The 16,696-nt window shown below is 45.1% G+C and overlaps 1 protein-coding gene across 1 annotated transcript in view; it reads left to right on the top strand.

Annotated features, from left to right (window-relative positions):
* The window catches only part of LOC147700858 (uncharacterized), a 642,530-nt gene that overhangs the window by 263,979 nt on the left and 361,855 nt on the right, over positions 1-16,696 (top strand). Inside the window, exon 3 of the mRNA XM_086928515.1 lies at positions 12,293-12,337. Within this exon, the coding sequence (XP_086784641.1) occupies positions 12,293-12,337 (45 nt within the window). The remainder of the gene's footprint in view (positions 1-12,292; positions 12,338-16,696) is intronic.

Raw genomic sequence — 16,696 nt, 5'->3', positions numbered from 1 at the left:
TCAAAGTGTTGACAAAGATGTGTTTCATGTAATAAAGCCATAAACCTGTGTATAAGAGGCCAGGCCGCAGAGATGCGGTTAGAGCACCTCGAGAAGATACCCTGTTGTCTGATTTGATGTGTTCTGCTCCGTCGGAATAAACTCCTGTTTCCCGCCTTCCAGTCTCCAGCACCTGCCTCTTTGTTTGATAAATTCGAGTGGTATGAGAGGCGGTTAGCGCCGGGCAATACTTAAAAGCTTCTTGGTCGACATCGGCCCTACCCTTTTCTACAGAACGGGGCAGGGCTCGAAGGGATTGCCGGCTCCTTCAGTTCCAAGTGCCGGTGAGAGCCGCGAGTGAGGTAATTGTTCCCCATGTTGTTAAAGTATTACCCCTCCATTCTACACCTATATGGGGATCAAGATGAGGTATTATAACTGGAACCAAGAATATTCGAACCTCGGAGATAGTGAGCTAGAGACCTAGGGAGTCAGGGGAAGCAAAAGGAAGACTGTTTGCCTCAGCCCCTATGAAGTGGGGCCTGTAGGGATATTCAGACCTAAATTCCCACATGGTTGTGAACCAGAACTTGAGGGGAGACTGGCAGATAAGAGAGGGAGAAAAATAACCTTGAAATGCCAAAGTTAATCACCCCTGTGGGGTTATGCCGGTAGCCCTAATGGATATGATCTGGATGGCTGCCTAGTTGGGATACAAAAGCTGCTCATCATCCACCTGGTATATGTGATAACTTCTTTTTCACAACCCTATAGAATTACCTGTTCTTCCTATTTATGAGTGTAACTTGCTGCTTGATGTATTAAAACTATAAAGTAACTGCCAGGGATGAAGTATTAAGCAGAGCTGCCTAGCTCATTACATATGTTGGTTCTTGAAATGTAAACAAAAGGAATGTGATGCTTTAATGTTGTATAAATCATATGTTGAAATGCTTAGGATGCAAGTTCTTCACTGCTAAAAACTAAAGTTGATCTATGAGCAAGAGATAAAGCTTTTCCATATTTTTCTAAATTTGGTGTGGAGTAATATTTTAAGTGGGGGGTACATTGGGTTACTGTATTGAGTGTGACGCAAGCGCAACAGATTGCCTTGGAGTTAGGCCTTATCACTTTGTGCCAAGCTACCCTAGATGGACCGGAGACCCGGGGTTCAACAGGGTGCAGCTATTTTCTAACTCGGAGGGTGTTCTTAGATTGGATTCTAATGGGTGAATGAGCACTTTTCAAAGGAAATACAATGTTAGAAGAGTCTGAATTGCTGAAACTCGCTGTTGAAAAGTATGTAATGCTAACTACCACCCAAGATATGGAGCTCTATTTAGCTCTGATGGAAAACATTAGGGAGAGATTTTTGCCTGTAAGATTTAGATTTAATATAGTGCATCTGTCATTAGCTCACCTAGACGTTATGATTTTAAATTCCTGGTTCCCTGCAGCTGTGATGATAGATCTCTGCAGGATGCGATGCATTTTATCATGATTTGTCAATTTTATGCTGTGCCCAGGAGAACTTTTACTGTCCCATTGCTTAAAGATAGAGGCTTTTCATAAGTTTTCCCTGCCCTGTTGTTTTTACTGATGCTAACTGTTGAGTCCACCCTCTTAAATGTTGTATGTTTTTTAAGTGCTATAACCAGCCTCAGGAGTTCACAGGAAAATGATTTGTGATGCTAGTTTTTAAAGTATTTTCTTTGTAGAATTTATTTTTTTTATGATTCAGATGTATGCGTTTATGGTTTTCAATGTAACCAAATACAGATATAAATAAAGATATATATTTATTGATTGATTGGTTTTGATCATATGAAAGTATTTGTTTTAAGAAAAGTGGTACGTTCAATTCCGATTATCGACCATAGATAACAGGAGGGTGTAAAGATTATGAAGATGCTGGCATCCATACCAGCGGTGCTGCCTCGTGTAGAAAAGAAATATAGAGCTCCGGAGGATTCTCCATTTTGCCTTGTTGGACACCCAGATTCTGTCATCGCTCAGGCTGCACAGACTGCACAGAGACGTTCGAAGAATCCAGCGGCGCCAATTACTATTCCCACAGACAGGGAGGGACGTCGGATAGACCTTCTGGAGAAGAAATTTTTGTCAAAGGCAGCTGCAACAATCTGAGCAGCAAATGCTTTAGCTATTGTCGGCCCGAATGACAGTCAAATGTAGGAAAGTAGACGGGACGCCAAAAGATCCGTTTGGAGGGTGAATGGGCTGCCTCTAAAACAATTGATTGTGCCCTAAACATAGCAAAACAAGTTTTAGGCAATTGGCGAGAGTGGCAGTACTTCAATGCCAGGAGTGGCTGAAAGCTACTACCTTCAGACCTGAGGTTCAGGCTAAAGTTCTGGACATGGCGTATGATGGAGAGTCGCTTTTTGGAAAAAAATATCGACAAGGCTCTTTTGGCGATACAGAATGATACCGATACCGCAAAGTCGTTGGGAGCTCTGCAATATAGAAGTGTACCTTTTAGTGGCGCCAAAGGACAAGGATTCACCACCTGCAAAGGAGGATATCAAAGAACTCAACACTACCAACCTCAATATCTCCAATCTTACAACCCTCCATCGTATCGCCAATCATCCACAGCTGGTTTCTCTCGCCACGGAGGCCGCAAGCGAACACCGCAACATGGCCATGACTCTGGCAGAAAACAATGAGTATGTCAGAGTACCAGTCAATTTTCCCTCCCTACCTCTGGATGCGAAAATTTTGGCATATGCACAGCGGGGGCACGAGATAACATCAGATCGCTGGGTGTTGGGCCTAGTCACCAAGGGTCACATTTTCATTTAAAACCACCTATTACTCCGCCCAGGGGTCCCCCTCGACTTCACTTATTACAAAAAGAAGTCTTGATCATGCTCCTCACGGAAGCTATAGAGGAAGTACCATTCACTCAGAGAGGAAGAGGTTTCTATTCTCATTTCTTCCTAATAAAGCAGTCAGGAGAATGGCGACCTATTCTGGACCTAAGGAAGCTCAACAAGTTTCTCAAAAAACAGACATTCAGGATGATAACACTCTATTCTGGGATGCTTAAACAAAGGAGATGGAAGACGCATAGTTTCATATCCCAGCCCACCCAAAGCACCAGAAATATCTACGGTTCACAGTGGCTGGTACCCACTATCAATTCAAGGTGCTCCCGTTTGGTCTAAAATGAGCACCATTAATTTTCACCAAGTGCCTAGCACCACTAGCAGCGGCCTTGCGATTTCAAAATTTTCCATACCTCGACGATTGGCTGTTCAAAGCTGCAACAGCGCAGGAAGCCGATCAGACAACAGCAGCTTGTCTCGATCTATTCAATACATTGGGACTCACCCTAAACAGGGAAAAATCAAATTTACATCCAACTCAAGTAATTTCGTTTCTGGGAGCATCCCTGGACACAGTCCAATGCAAAGCATTCTTGTCTCAAGAGAGACAGATGCGATTTCAAAGATTGGCAAGGACCATTTCATGCTATGCTATGCTATGCTATGCTATGCTATGCTATGGTTTTGGTAAAGCGCGACAGCTGCCCCAGCAATGAGGCGTCCCGGCGCTAGGAACCCAGAACCTGGTCAGAGGGGGGGGGGGACAGGACAAAGGGGGGTTATTGGCAGGGAAATAGAAGTGTTTTCACCGCTTTCCGGAATGCAGGTAGATTGTTTATTGAGCGGATGTGTTGTGGCAAATCGTTCCACATCTTGGCTCCGAGGTATCTAAAGGAGCGTCCGCCCATACGGCTGAGTTTTATGCGAGGGACGCATAAGAGAGTTTGGTTGGAAGATCTTAGGTTCCGAGTTGGGGCATAGGGTTTGAGGAGAGGTCGAAGCAGAGGGGGGTTGTTGAGTTTGAGAATTTTGAAGGATAGAATGAGGGTCTTGAATTTGATTCTGGAGTCGACGGGAAGCCAGTGAAGTTTTTTGATGGTCGCTCTGGCTGAGCATCTACGGGGTAGGCCGACCAGAGTTCTGGCTGCAGAGTTCTGCACACGTTGGAGACGTGCTATCTCGCATTTGTTGGCACCAAGAAGTAGCACATTGGCATAGTCTAGACGCGAGAGGATGGTGGCTTGGATGATTAGTTGACGGGTTTTTGCATCAAAAAAGCCTAGTATGTGGCTGAGGCTTCTCAGCAGGCCAATACAGGTGCCGGCAACTTTTTTGGTGTGGGCCCGAAAGTTGAGTGAGTCATCCATCCACACACCTAGGTTTTTCACTAGGGATTTGGGGGGGGGGATGGTTCCCAGGGAGGATGGCCACCAATGGTTATTCCAGAGGCTGGTGTTTTTGCCCAGGAGGAGTACCTCTGTCTTTCCGCCGTTAAGTTGTAGACAGTTTATTGTCATCCATCGGGCGACTGCAGCGAGTCCGTTTTTGAAATTAGAGGATAGAGTGGAGGGACTTTCAGAGAGAGCGATGGCCAGCTGTGTATCGTCAGCGTAAGATACCAGTGTTAATCCCCACTCTTTGGCTACAGCTGCCAGAGGCTGGACGTAGAGGTTAAAAAGGGAAGGGCTCAGTGCGGAGCCCTGCGGAACTCCCTGTGCGATGGGGTGAGGTTTGGATAGGAAGGGGGGGGCAGAAACTCGAAAGGACCTGTTTTCGAGAAAGGATCTGAACCAGTCCAAGGCGTGACCAGCCACTCCGAAGTTCTCCAGACGGTTGAGAAGGATGGCATGGGATACCGTGTCAAAGGCCGCGCTGAGGTCTAGAAGGATCAGTGCGGCACTTTGACCTGCATCTAAGATCACTCGGAGGTGCTCTGTGGTGGCTAACAGAGCAGACTCAGTGCTGTGGCCTGGTCTAAACCCGTTTTGTGATGGGTCGAGGATGTCATTATCAGCCATATGCTGGGATAGAGTGGTGTTGACATGCGCTTCGGCGAGTTTAGATAGCCATGGGAGCAAAGAGATAGGGCGAAAGTTCTCCGGTTTGGTTGGATCTAGGGTGGGTTTCTTGATGATAGGCGAAACCCACGCTTCCTTCCAGGCGGAAGGAACACATGCAGAAGTGAAGGAGAGGTTCAGAATGGCGGTGAGAGTAGGAAGAAAGAAGTTGAGTGACTCTAAGAATTGAACCGGGCGCATAGGGTCTGCGGGGGAACCAGATTTGACCTTTTTGCATAGCCTGGAGAGGATGTCATCCGTAATGTCTGGGATATGTGACATGATAGAATAGTTGGGAGAAGAGGAGGAATTGCTGATGGTGTTGGGGTCGGGTTGAGGGAAGGAGGTATAAATTTTCCGTACTTTATCAACGAAGAACTTGGCAAGGTCTTCACACTGCTGCTCGGAAGAGATAGTGGGGAGGGGGGCTTTGCTGTTCTGCAGTTCTTGTACAAGTTTGAAGATTTCTTTGGAGGGGGTGGGGCTGGATTCGATCTTATCGGCGTAGAAGGCGGATCTCGCCGCGCGGATGGCTTTGTGGTACTTTTTCTGTAGCGTTAGATATTTCGATTTCTCTTCTTTGTTGTAGTCCCTGCGCCAGAGGCGTTCCGCCTTTTTGCATTCTTTGCGTAGGTTTTTGAGGATATCGTTGTACCAAGGGTTGGATGGGGTATTGCGACCTTTTGTCCATTTAATCGGGATGAGGCTGTCTAGTCCGCCCGTGATCCACTCATGGAACGCACTGTAGCTGGCGTTAATATCAGAGTGGGCGTCCAGATGAAAGTCCCCTAGGGTCGTGTGCAGATCGTCATGGGATAGTTTGTGCCATGGTCTTTTTAAACGACGGGTAGGAGCCGTGTTACCTCGGCTTTTGGTGACCGGAATGGCAAGTTTAATAAGGGAGTGATCTGTCCATCCCATTGGTAGGGGAGGCTCAGAGGTAAGTTTGTCTAGATTTGAGAAAACAGGATCCAGAATATGGCCAGCTAAGTGGGTTGGAGTGGAAATGAAAGAGTTGAGTTGCAGTGCGGAGAAGTCTGCAAGGAGCGTTTTGATAGTAGGGTCGTTTAACTGGTCGAAATGAAGGTTCAGATCTCCCAGAATAGTGAAATTAGAATTTTTAGTTATTAAGGAGGTTGTAGACTCGAGGAGGGCCTCGATGAATTTAGAAGCGGGGCCAGGTGGGCGATAGATGTAGAGACCCGACACTGTGAAATTGGGATTTATAGTTATTTTAAAGAGGGCGCATTCACAGTTTGGCATGTCTTCTTTAACAAATGCACAGGAATATGTTTTTTTGTAGATTACAGCGATACCGCCTCCTCTTCCATCTCTGTTGACGGTCGACATCAGGTAGTTGTCAGGTAGTGTGAGGTTGGGAATGGTGGAAATGCCGTCCCATAGCCAAGTTTCACAGAGGAAGAGAATGTCTGGGTTTTCATCCAGAATAAGGGTATTAACCTCGAGGTGGTGTTTGGCAAGAGACCTCACGTTGAGGTGGAATATGGAGATGGAGGTGGATTTTTCCAGGGAAATGGGCTGACGGATGGAATGGGGTTCAGCAGTGAAAAAGTTGCAGTTTTGACATTGTAGGCAGGTGAAGCCAAGCTTACCTGAGATGTTGGTGCAAGACCGTCCTGGGTTCAGGCTAAGAAGTATCTCTCTGTCATAGGGGGGGAGGGGAGGCGAATTTAGGCCAGGGGGACTGGCGAGAGGCGATGTCTTGGCGATGACGGGCGCAGACGGGCTTGCCTTAGGCGCGCCTTCGGCGCGCAAACGGCGCTCCCGCTGCGCTCGTCCGCTGCGCGTCCTGTGTATGCACATTTGTAGGTCGGGAAGAGGGCGTGGCCTCCAGTGGGCGTGGTCACCGCGCACGCCGCAGGTGATGGCGGCTGTGAGCGAGGAGCTGGGGGCAGCGGACAGCTATCCAAGTCAGCTGAGCGCTGAAGCGCTTTGAGGTATGAGCAAGTGAGCGCTGGTTTGGGGCTTCGTTCGTGTTTTAAAAAATACAAGTTTTAGCAGTGACACCACACAAAAGCAAGCGTAGTGCAAAGAACAAATTTTTAAAACAATTGAGTACCTCCAGCCCCGGCTTCCGCCTCAGGACTGGGTTAAGGGTTGCTACCTGACCGCTAGGAATCAGCGGTTTAAGTAGGTCGGGAAGGGGGCGTGGCCTCCAGTGGGCGTGGCCTCCAGTGGGCGTGGTCACCGCGCACGCCGCAGGTGATGGCGGCTGTGAGCGAGGAGCTGGGGGCAGCGGACAGCTATCCAAGTCAGCTGAGCGCTGAAGCGCTTTGAGGTATGAGCAAGTGAGCGCTGGTTTGGGGCTTCGTTCGTGTTTTAAAAAATACAAGTTTTAGCAGTGACACCACACAAAAGCGAGCGTAGTGCAAAGAACAAATTTTAAAACAATTGAGTACCTCCAGCCCCGGCTTCCGCCTCAGGACTGGGTTAAGGGTTGCTACCTGACCGCTAGGAATCAGCGGTTTAAGTAGGTCGGGAAGGGGGCGTGGCCTCCAGTGGGCGTGGCCTCCAGTGGGCGTGGTCACCGCGCACGCCGCAGGTGATGGCGGCTGTGAGCGAGGAGCTGGGGGCAGCGGACAGCTATCCAAGTCAGCTGAGCGCTGAAGCGCTTTGAGGTATGAGCAAGTGAGCGCTGGTTTGGGGCTTCGTTCGTGTTTTAAAAAATACAAGTTTTAGCAGTGACACCACACAAAAGCGAGCGTAGTGCAAAGAACAAATTTTAAAACAATTGAGTACCTCCAGCCCCGGCTTCCGCCTCAGGACTGGGTTAAGGGTCATGAAGAAAGTCAGTTTATGTACGAATATTCAAATCGCTCCTAGGGATGTGGTTTTCAGCAATAAATCTAATACCTTTAGCGAGACTAAAGATGAGACCTCTTCAGGATGAACTACAGAAACAGTGGCAACAAGCCTTGCGATCTTTCGAATATGTGATTCGAATAACAACAGATATGGTGGAAACACTTCAATGGGAATCCCAAACAACTAATATTGTTCAAGGTCTAACCTTTCTACAAGGTACCCCACATTTCATTCTTACAACAGATGCCTCCATGGAGGGAGAGGGGGGTCTTTTGCAGGATTTACAAATCCGGGGCAAGTGGTCTTTGATACAGAAAAAATAACACATCAACAGATTGGAACTCAAAGCTACATTTCTATCTCTTCAGGCTTTCCTGCCAAGAATAGCAGATTCCTCAGTGCCCCACGGACAATACGACCAGTATGTACTATATAAACCAAGAAGGAGGAACGAAATCCATGACGCTATCTCGAGAGGCGCAGGATTTATAGGAATGGACGATGATCCATGGAATCTCGTTGAGGACCGAGCATGTCGGGGGTCTACACAATACCCTGGCAGATACACTAAGCAGCTCTCAGTCCAGCTACCACCAGTGGGAGCTGGAGGACGCACAGCTGGACAGGATCTTTCACAGATGGGGGAAACCCGCTCTGGACCTGTTTGCAACGAATGAGAATGCAAAATGCCTGTATTATGCCAGCAGGTTCCCACAACTGGGTTCAAGGGGGAATGCCCTTTTAATGCGATGTTCAGAGATTTATGCCTACCCCTTTCCCCCATCCCATTAAATCCCAGGTTACTAATCAAGTGGAAGTTGGAAGGCTGTTGCCTAATTTTGATTGCACCACGTTGGCCCAGGCAGTATTGGTTCCCGGAGCTACTTCTATTGTCACAAGACAGACCCTTTCATCTTCATCTGTCACCAACGATGTTATCAAAGAACAAGGGCCAAGTGATCCATCTGGATCCACGTTTTCTTCACTTGCACACATGGCTCCTGAATTTGTAGAGTTAAAGGATCTCAATATCTCACTGCACTGTGGAGAAATACTTGCTAAGTCCCGTGCTGAAAAGCACTATCAAGACATATCGTCTGAAATGGAAAAGGTTCTCTTGCTGGTGCGAAAGCAACAAAGTTCTTCCATTGCAAGACCCTGCTGAGCACATTTTACCTTACGTGCACTCACTAGGTAAGTCAGACTTCACCTTTTTGTCAGTAAAAGTTCACCTGGCTGCAATTTCGCAGTACAGGAAATCTCCTCAGATTCCTTCTCTCTGTTCATTTCCTCTCATAAAACAATTAATGAGAGGCCATTTCCATGCTTTTCCTCCGGTGCGCGCACCTCCTCCAGAGTGGAAACTCAATGTGGTCTTAGCACAATTGATGAGACAACCATTTGAACCAATTCATAAAGCAGAACTAAAATTTCTCACATGGAAGGTATCTCTCTTGCTAGCTCCTACTTCGGAAAGAAGAGTGAGCGAAGTACAGGCTTTTACAATCAAAGAACGTTTCCTGCGCTTTATAGAGAATTTCGTAACTCTTCGGACAAATCCTAAGTTTATTCCGAAACTACCAATGCAATTTCACCTAAATAAACCAGTAATATTGCAAGCTTTCTTTCCAAATCCATGTAGCCCAGCTGAACGGGCTTTACATACATTGGATGTCAAAAGATGTTTGAAATTTTATCTTCACAAAACAAAGGAAATAAGGAAAACAGATCAACTTCTGGTGGCCTACGGTCATGGAAAACACGGAACCACATTAACGAAAGCCACGATCTCCAGATGGGTTGCATCTGCGATACAGTTCTGCCACGGAAAAGCAAACCTCGGACAGTGAGTGCTAAAGCACACTCCACAAGAACAGTCGCTGCATCTACAGCCTTGTTTGCTGGAGTGACATTAGACAAAAAATGCCGTGCTGCAACGTGGAAGAATGTTCACATGTTTACAAGGCACTACTGCCTCCAATCTGCACAACGGGAGGATGCTGTGGTTGGACAAGCTGTGGTACGTCATCTTTTTAACTAAGATCAGATTCTTTAATTTTCATAAAGAAAAACTTTCTTGTTGTTTCTTTCTCTGATATTAATTAGATTAAGTGATCAAGTAACTGTATTTGACAATTTGTACTTTAATATGATTTATGATGTATATTTGGATTGTTACGTCAACTCTCACTGTTAAAACATTTCATTATAGTATAATGTTTGGTACATGCAGTGTGTAAAAGAGAGTGGATAACTATTGGAGTTTAAAATGACATGTCTCCCACCTTCCGCTAACAACAGTACAATTAGGGTACTGCTTTCTATTCTGATTCAGGCATGTGAATCTATGAAAGATACCCTTTACTGGATAAGAAAACAAGTTACTTACCTGTAACTATAGTTATCCAGTATTGGTATATTTCATAGATTCACATGCAACCCACCCTCCTCCCCGTGGAGTCAGTTCTCATTAATTTTTGGTATACTTACTTCCCACTTGTGTTTGGAAAATCTGAAGAGAGCTTGCCTCTGCTGGGAGTGTTCTAGAGGGTGTAACAGCTGATTGGCTGGAGCCAAAGTTTGGTTCTTTTTTGAAAAAGGACTAGATAGGCTACTAATGGAATTCCTTCGGCCCTTTTTTTAGCTTATTTAATATTTATGGCACTGCTTTTGTGTTTTACCGTGGGACTCCCATCTTGACGACGGGGAATGATTCAGGCATGTGTATCTCTGAAAGATACCAATACTAGATAACTGTAGTTACAGGTAAGTAACTTGTTTTCTTTCTCAACGTGAGCAGTGGCGATTCTCAACGTGAGCAGTGGCGACTTGATGCGACTGCCAGCGTTGAGAAATTGCGTTGGGACTCAACCTAGCACTTGATTTTCTTGCTCAGCAACTTAGCTTTGGCAAGTTGCGCATGAGAAAACTCTGCACCGCAGTGGTTGGCGGATTGTATTCTGGATCTTCACACTCGATGCGGCGCACGGAGTGGTTAAAACTCTGCGGCCTCCACCAAGGGAGCGGAGTTTACTGCCCACCCCTTAAATAAATACATTTTCAAGTGAGGTTCCAAACACTGCCTGTATTAACTAAAGATTTGTGAGCCATGCTTCACATCTGGGGCATGGAAGAATAAAGATAAACTGACTTCTCAAGACAAGGGTGGCCCATGTTTGCCGCTCTTTTTTTGTCTTGTCAGGGGCACAACTGGGATGTGACTGAGACTGATGGAGAAACCTACTGGCACACGGATGCTTTTTCAAGAGTTTTTCTCATTGAAATCTGGTGCTTGATGATATTTTGAAGGTGATGAATCTGCAGGTAGATAGTTTAGCCCCCTGAAAGCATTTTTCGAAAAACTGTAATTTATTATTTTTATCCTTTTGTGCTGAGGTAACAATAACAGTGGAAATGTGTGTCCTGCATATCCCTATATAAATGTGAGCATCTGTTATTGGTGAGGGAAACAGTGCTCCCAACGTAGGGCTTTGGGGGCTCACAAATTTTAATTGAAGTTTCTCCACACTTCAATTACTCTGCCTGCTGCTTTGGTTAAGTTACATACAGTCACATTTATGTTGACACTAATTATTTTGGCACTGTTCGACTGGTAATTGGGAAAAACTGAAGGTGCTCAATCTACATTACACAAAGTTAGGCATTTTGTGTTTAAGTATTTAATTATATAGACACCAAAACCCGGTCTCTAAGGCAATTTATTTATATATGGAGTGTATATAACGCTTCGGTTTTATAGTCTGTGTAGTGTATATATCATTTCAATTTCTTATACTGCAAAAACCCTCCTCTTCTTTATTTCATTTATGGTGGTTTTGCAACACTTATGGCCTTTCATTTAAAATAACTTTTACCAAACGACAGTCCCCAAGAATGTAGATAGTGATTGAAACAATTTTCAATACATTCAGTTCACAAAAAAGAACCAAGTACATGTGAAAAAAGGGCAGGGGACAAGATGACCCCTCAAGGGCGCACCACCAACGGGGTAACTGGTAAGTACTCACCAGATAAACCCCCTACTCTCATTATTGGAAGTCATCTTGTCCCAAAGAAAAAGTGTCCAAACAAAGAAAAGAAATGTGTAAGTGCAGTAGAGTGACAAATAGTTGCAGTCCATGTTGTGACAGAAAGTGATTAAAATTGACAGACACACTTATATCACAATTACTTTATTATTCACTAAGTGTGTTATGTCAAATTAAAAATAAGCGGGCTGCTATCCATGCATACCAATGCTACATGCCAACATGTTTTTTTGCCACGAAATTTTCGGCAAATTCTTCAGGGCCAGACACTTCGTCACAGCACCAGTGTTGGACACCCCATTCTAGTCGACCTCACTCAGCTTATGTATCTCATACCAGCTTATGAGGTAACAACTGTGGCGAAACGAACTCCTCATGTGAGTCCTCCTTTATGATTGACCCTCCAGTCGTTGTGTCAATCGGCTGGAGATTCACGGAGCGTGGCGGCTCCTCCAAGTATTTATTAGTCTGACCTTACTGCTGCAAATCATGTTTCAATCAAGCTCTGAACAACTCTTTTTTTGTCTTGCAGCCGGTGTCCACTTTACCGAACCAAGTCATGCAGCGAAATATTATGGTGAGTGATTGTAGGATGGGAGTGCTTGTGTGTCATCAAAATAATTCGAAAATAGCTTCTTCATCAAAATAGTATGAAAATAGCTTCACAATCTTGTTGGCAAACATACATTTGAGAAATAAAATAGGCTGCATTACTTACAAGCATTGGCAAAGCCAGTAGGTCTCACTCTATTTTAAGCAGCAAGGACATTCACTTTCAAAAGCATTTTATAAGCTGCTGTCATCACTTTCCAGAACCATTAGTCGTTATTAGTGGTCTCTCTAGATACTCAGCCTGATGTGCAAACGTATTTTGCAGTTGGAAAATCACATTCTCTGGGCACCTCACTGCAAATGTATATATATTCTAGTACCCCCAGTACACCATGAGCTCAAACAGCCACATAACACCTTTACTAATGCTTTGTCAGTTTTTCCCTTCCTACGTGCACCTTCTTCAATTGTGTTGATTAGTCCGTCTCGATCGTTCTCATGACAGTGCCCCAGGTCCATTTTGGCATGCCCGTCACTTATCAGAACAAACATTTCGGGGATCCTACCTAGTAGTGGTGAAATAGATGAAGAAGCAATTGGATAGTTACACAGCAACCACTGGCCAACAAAACAGGTAAATAAATCTAGCTTAGTCTCATGGAAAGAGGGATCCTAGTCGTATATTCCAAAAGGGAGGAAAAAGAAAATCTGAGTCTAAAACAAGCAATGAACAGCACCTTATATTGGGAGATCAATAGTTTCACTATGTCTTAGAGTAAGATTGCAGGTGAGTCAAATATAACATCATATAATATACACATTTCATGAGTTGTTACAGAATATAAGGAAGTCAAGCCAGTGGTGCTTAATTCAAGGTTTATCTCTTGCTAGTGGTTATACTCTAGGTGGGCACTTGTCCCCTTAGGCCCATTTCTTTGCCACTTGAGCCAGTCTGTGCTGCTCCTTACGGTCTTCTTGGTGGTGATCCTTCTGAGTGGGGTATTATGGCGTATCATCCGGAGTCTCTGATGTCCATGTCTGCTGTGTCCAGGAATGTTTTCATTGCCCCTGGGTCCTTGTATTACATTGTTTAACCTTTAGGGTGATGAGCATTGGGACCAGACGCTTGAGGCCACATCAAGTTTCTCTATTACGCAGACTCAGACAGAGAGCTAAAAACATCTTTTCAATTTAGTGTAGCTTTTGTGGTCATCATAAACATTATTTGCTGAATTAATGACAGGGTGGGCCTTTAGGTGACACAGGAAGACGGCTAGGATCAGGGTGTTTAGATTCAAGGCTGTACAGGATTTTATTTTGTGCCCAACATGGTTTTACTCAATGGACCCAATGTATTTCCACTAGCTCAAAAGTTGTCATTAGAAGCTTTGGAAAAAAGTGGCATAGAATGGCTGACATGTTCTCTACCTCAAATGTTTCTGCTACACCCATGATACAAATGTTATCTCTCCTGTATCTGTCCTCCATGGGGTCACCTTTTGCCTCGAGAACCATATTTCTGGGACCCTTTTCGGGAGTTAACACGTATGCATTTCCGTTTCTTGGAATACAGTGTCTGTTGTTGGAAGGATGCCAAGTCAGTTATCCTCAAGTGGACCACGGTTGGTGTATGTCACTGCTGTATTTATCTCATTACGAACATTTTAACATCTGACGGTTACTGTATAAATGTGTCTAGCGCTGAGATGGGAACAGATTGAGCAGCTGCCATTTCTTGTGATTGTGTTTCAACCGTAAATCTGATGTTTGTAATGACTCAGAGAAAAAGAGCTGTTATTTAGATGTTGGCAGGTCCATAGATGGTAGTGCATCCAAGTCCCGCTGTCTCAGCCAGGATTTCTCTACTACGTCAGCGATGTCGCAGACAAAAGCGGTTGAAGGAGGGAGTCCAGCCACTATTACCACTGTGCCAATTATGATGTGCCTTTCCATCGAGGCAACTGTGGCGAGAAACCTCCACACCCGAGTTGGCGGTTACGCCGGTTATAAGGTACAAACGTACCATATTTCCTGTTTCTACTCCCTTTTCTATCACTGAGCCGATTGTCTACATGCCCCTTTGCTTGCCCATAAAGGAAATTCACCCTGTCGTTATTGAAATCAAGGTAAGCCCCTTTTCCACTTGTTCACTATTGCAGTGGCTGTGGACTTGTGCAGTTGTGCATTGTTCTCTAAACAATGGTTCCAAATGTATAATGTATATGTGTGTATTTCTTAACTTGTTTTGTTGAAAAACGCACATATGTATTGACACTGGAAAGCAAATATTCAATAAAGTCAGGTGCCACTCAACGGTATCCCTTCGTCGGGTGTCCACCTTTGCACGCCGCTAGCACAACGTTGAGATCTAAATAGGGGTGGTGCAATACCGCCACCCTTACAACAACGGATCAATGTGATCCAGTCTAGGAGTCAGCCGCGTTGATGGAGGAGACTCAGACGGCGGTTCTGCCAGCGCACATTTAAACACAGCAGGCGGGATTCCGTCAGCCTAGCTGAGTACTTCGATACTCTGCTGTGGAGAGACAACGGTAATACTGCCAAGATCTAAATCAGGCTCTAATACATTGGCAAAGACAGTCAACCGCTAGGCATGCAAATGCATCTAGAGATCCTCCAGAAGAAATGAAGTAACAAAACCAGCAGTGGTCACCTTAAAATTGTGGCCTGGGAGGCAACATATCCATATCCTAGTCAGTGTGCCCTATGTAGTATTTGGGTTGGTGGCAGGGTTTTTTTTATTGTAGGCATATGCCTCTGAGGCATGGAGTTCCACTCACCTCAGCCTGTGCTTGTAGAAGTGCCCAGTCAGTGCAGGCCACTGTGCTTCCCATGAGTACCTTCCCGTCTGGTGGTAGGGTGGCCTCAGAGCACCACTGCTATATTGTGGTTTTAGGGTGCCATTGTACTTCCGGTTGAGAAAAACAAAGATCCAAAGCAGTTTCAAGGATACACAGTAATAGTCAAAGAAGCCATAATAGGCTGCTTTACATTTATCCAAGTCCAGCAGGACAAGGAATTTATTAACATAACAATAATTGAATTTAGTGCATCAGCAACATTTCTAAGATAAAGGGCACATTCCTGTGTTTAAACTCGGGACAGAGAAACACAGTAGATGAGGTCAGGAATAGGATTTGAGAGAGAGAAAGAGAATTTCCAGGCAGAGGAAAGGTGAGCAAGCTGGACACTTTTTAGATCAGTGTTAGCAAGTGTTTTGCCAGAGTAGTCTTATACAGCACTTAATACAAATTGGTTTCACTGTATGGCTACTTAAAAGGTCGACGTTTCGATCCCGCGCTCACAAATATAGTGGGATCATCATCAGGACTATACATATAAGCTAAGCCTGGTAAAAACAATGATGATGTGCCTGTATGAGGGAGGACCAAGAAGAAGAAGAGAAAGATTTCAATTTGTTGAAAAATAATTCTTTTCATGTGTTTAGCAAGAGAGAGTGGGAGAGACTTCAGCGTGCGTTAATATACACAGTTACTTTTCATTGTAATCGGATTCGTAGTGAACTACAACCAGTTAATGGAATGACTGGAGTGACAGGGAGAGTACAATTGTATAAAAACGCTTTCATTGGAATAGTAGTGTGGAGCAGAAAGAACGAACCGGAATTAAAATTATTGGTGGAATTGTGAAGTGCCGGTGGTGATCTAATGAATAATAGTAATGTGCGAAAAGGACGAAATGCGGCGAAACACGCAGCCCGGGGGTGGCGGCAATAAGACATGCAGAAGGAGTGTGTTTCGGAGTTACCTCGGCGTTGCGGTCGAAAAGATTATTCGCCGCGATGGGTGGTAGTCAAGTAGCTGTCACGGAGGCGGCTTGTTATGTGAATCAAATCGTGGAGATTAATAGGGGTCAGGTTAAAGAACCGATTTAACGGGCTGTGAAAGGGGAAGTTTGTTACCTTTTGGAGCGGGTATGGGAGCCCGATTGTAGATGGTTCTGAAGAGCTTTACTCTCGGATGTGAAGGCCAGCTTCCTCGATGGGTGCAATAAGGCTGGGAATTAAATATAGTGCATAAGAGGAGTGCTGAGGGGTTAAAATGGTGCGCAAGGTAAAAAGGGAGGCATATACGTACCCACGCGTTTGTAGTAATTGAGCCCTGTGAGGGTTATCCTAGTTAGAAGCAAGCGGCTCCTGAGGTTAAAAGAATCCGCTGAAAGATAAACTAATTAGGAGGCTTTGAGGAATTGCAAGTTCGGGCCAGAGGTAGCAAACAGCTGGCAGGTTAGGGTAGACTCACCGGCATGCCGGAACAATGTCCGTAGCGTTGCTGGCGGGCTCGTAGCTACTGGTGTGTAGCTAGGGAAACTAAGGCGTTTACATCCCGTTGACGTCAGGAGC

Source organism: Lissotriton vulgaris, chromosome 7, assembly GCF_964263255.1.
Source record: "Lissotriton vulgaris chromosome 7, aLisVul1.2, whole genome shotgun sequence".
Taxonomy (NCBI): domain Eukaryota; kingdom Metazoa; phylum Chordata; class Amphibia; order Caudata; family Salamandridae; genus Lissotriton; species Lissotriton vulgaris.
This window is presented reverse-complemented; position numbering and strand designations above follow the sequence as displayed.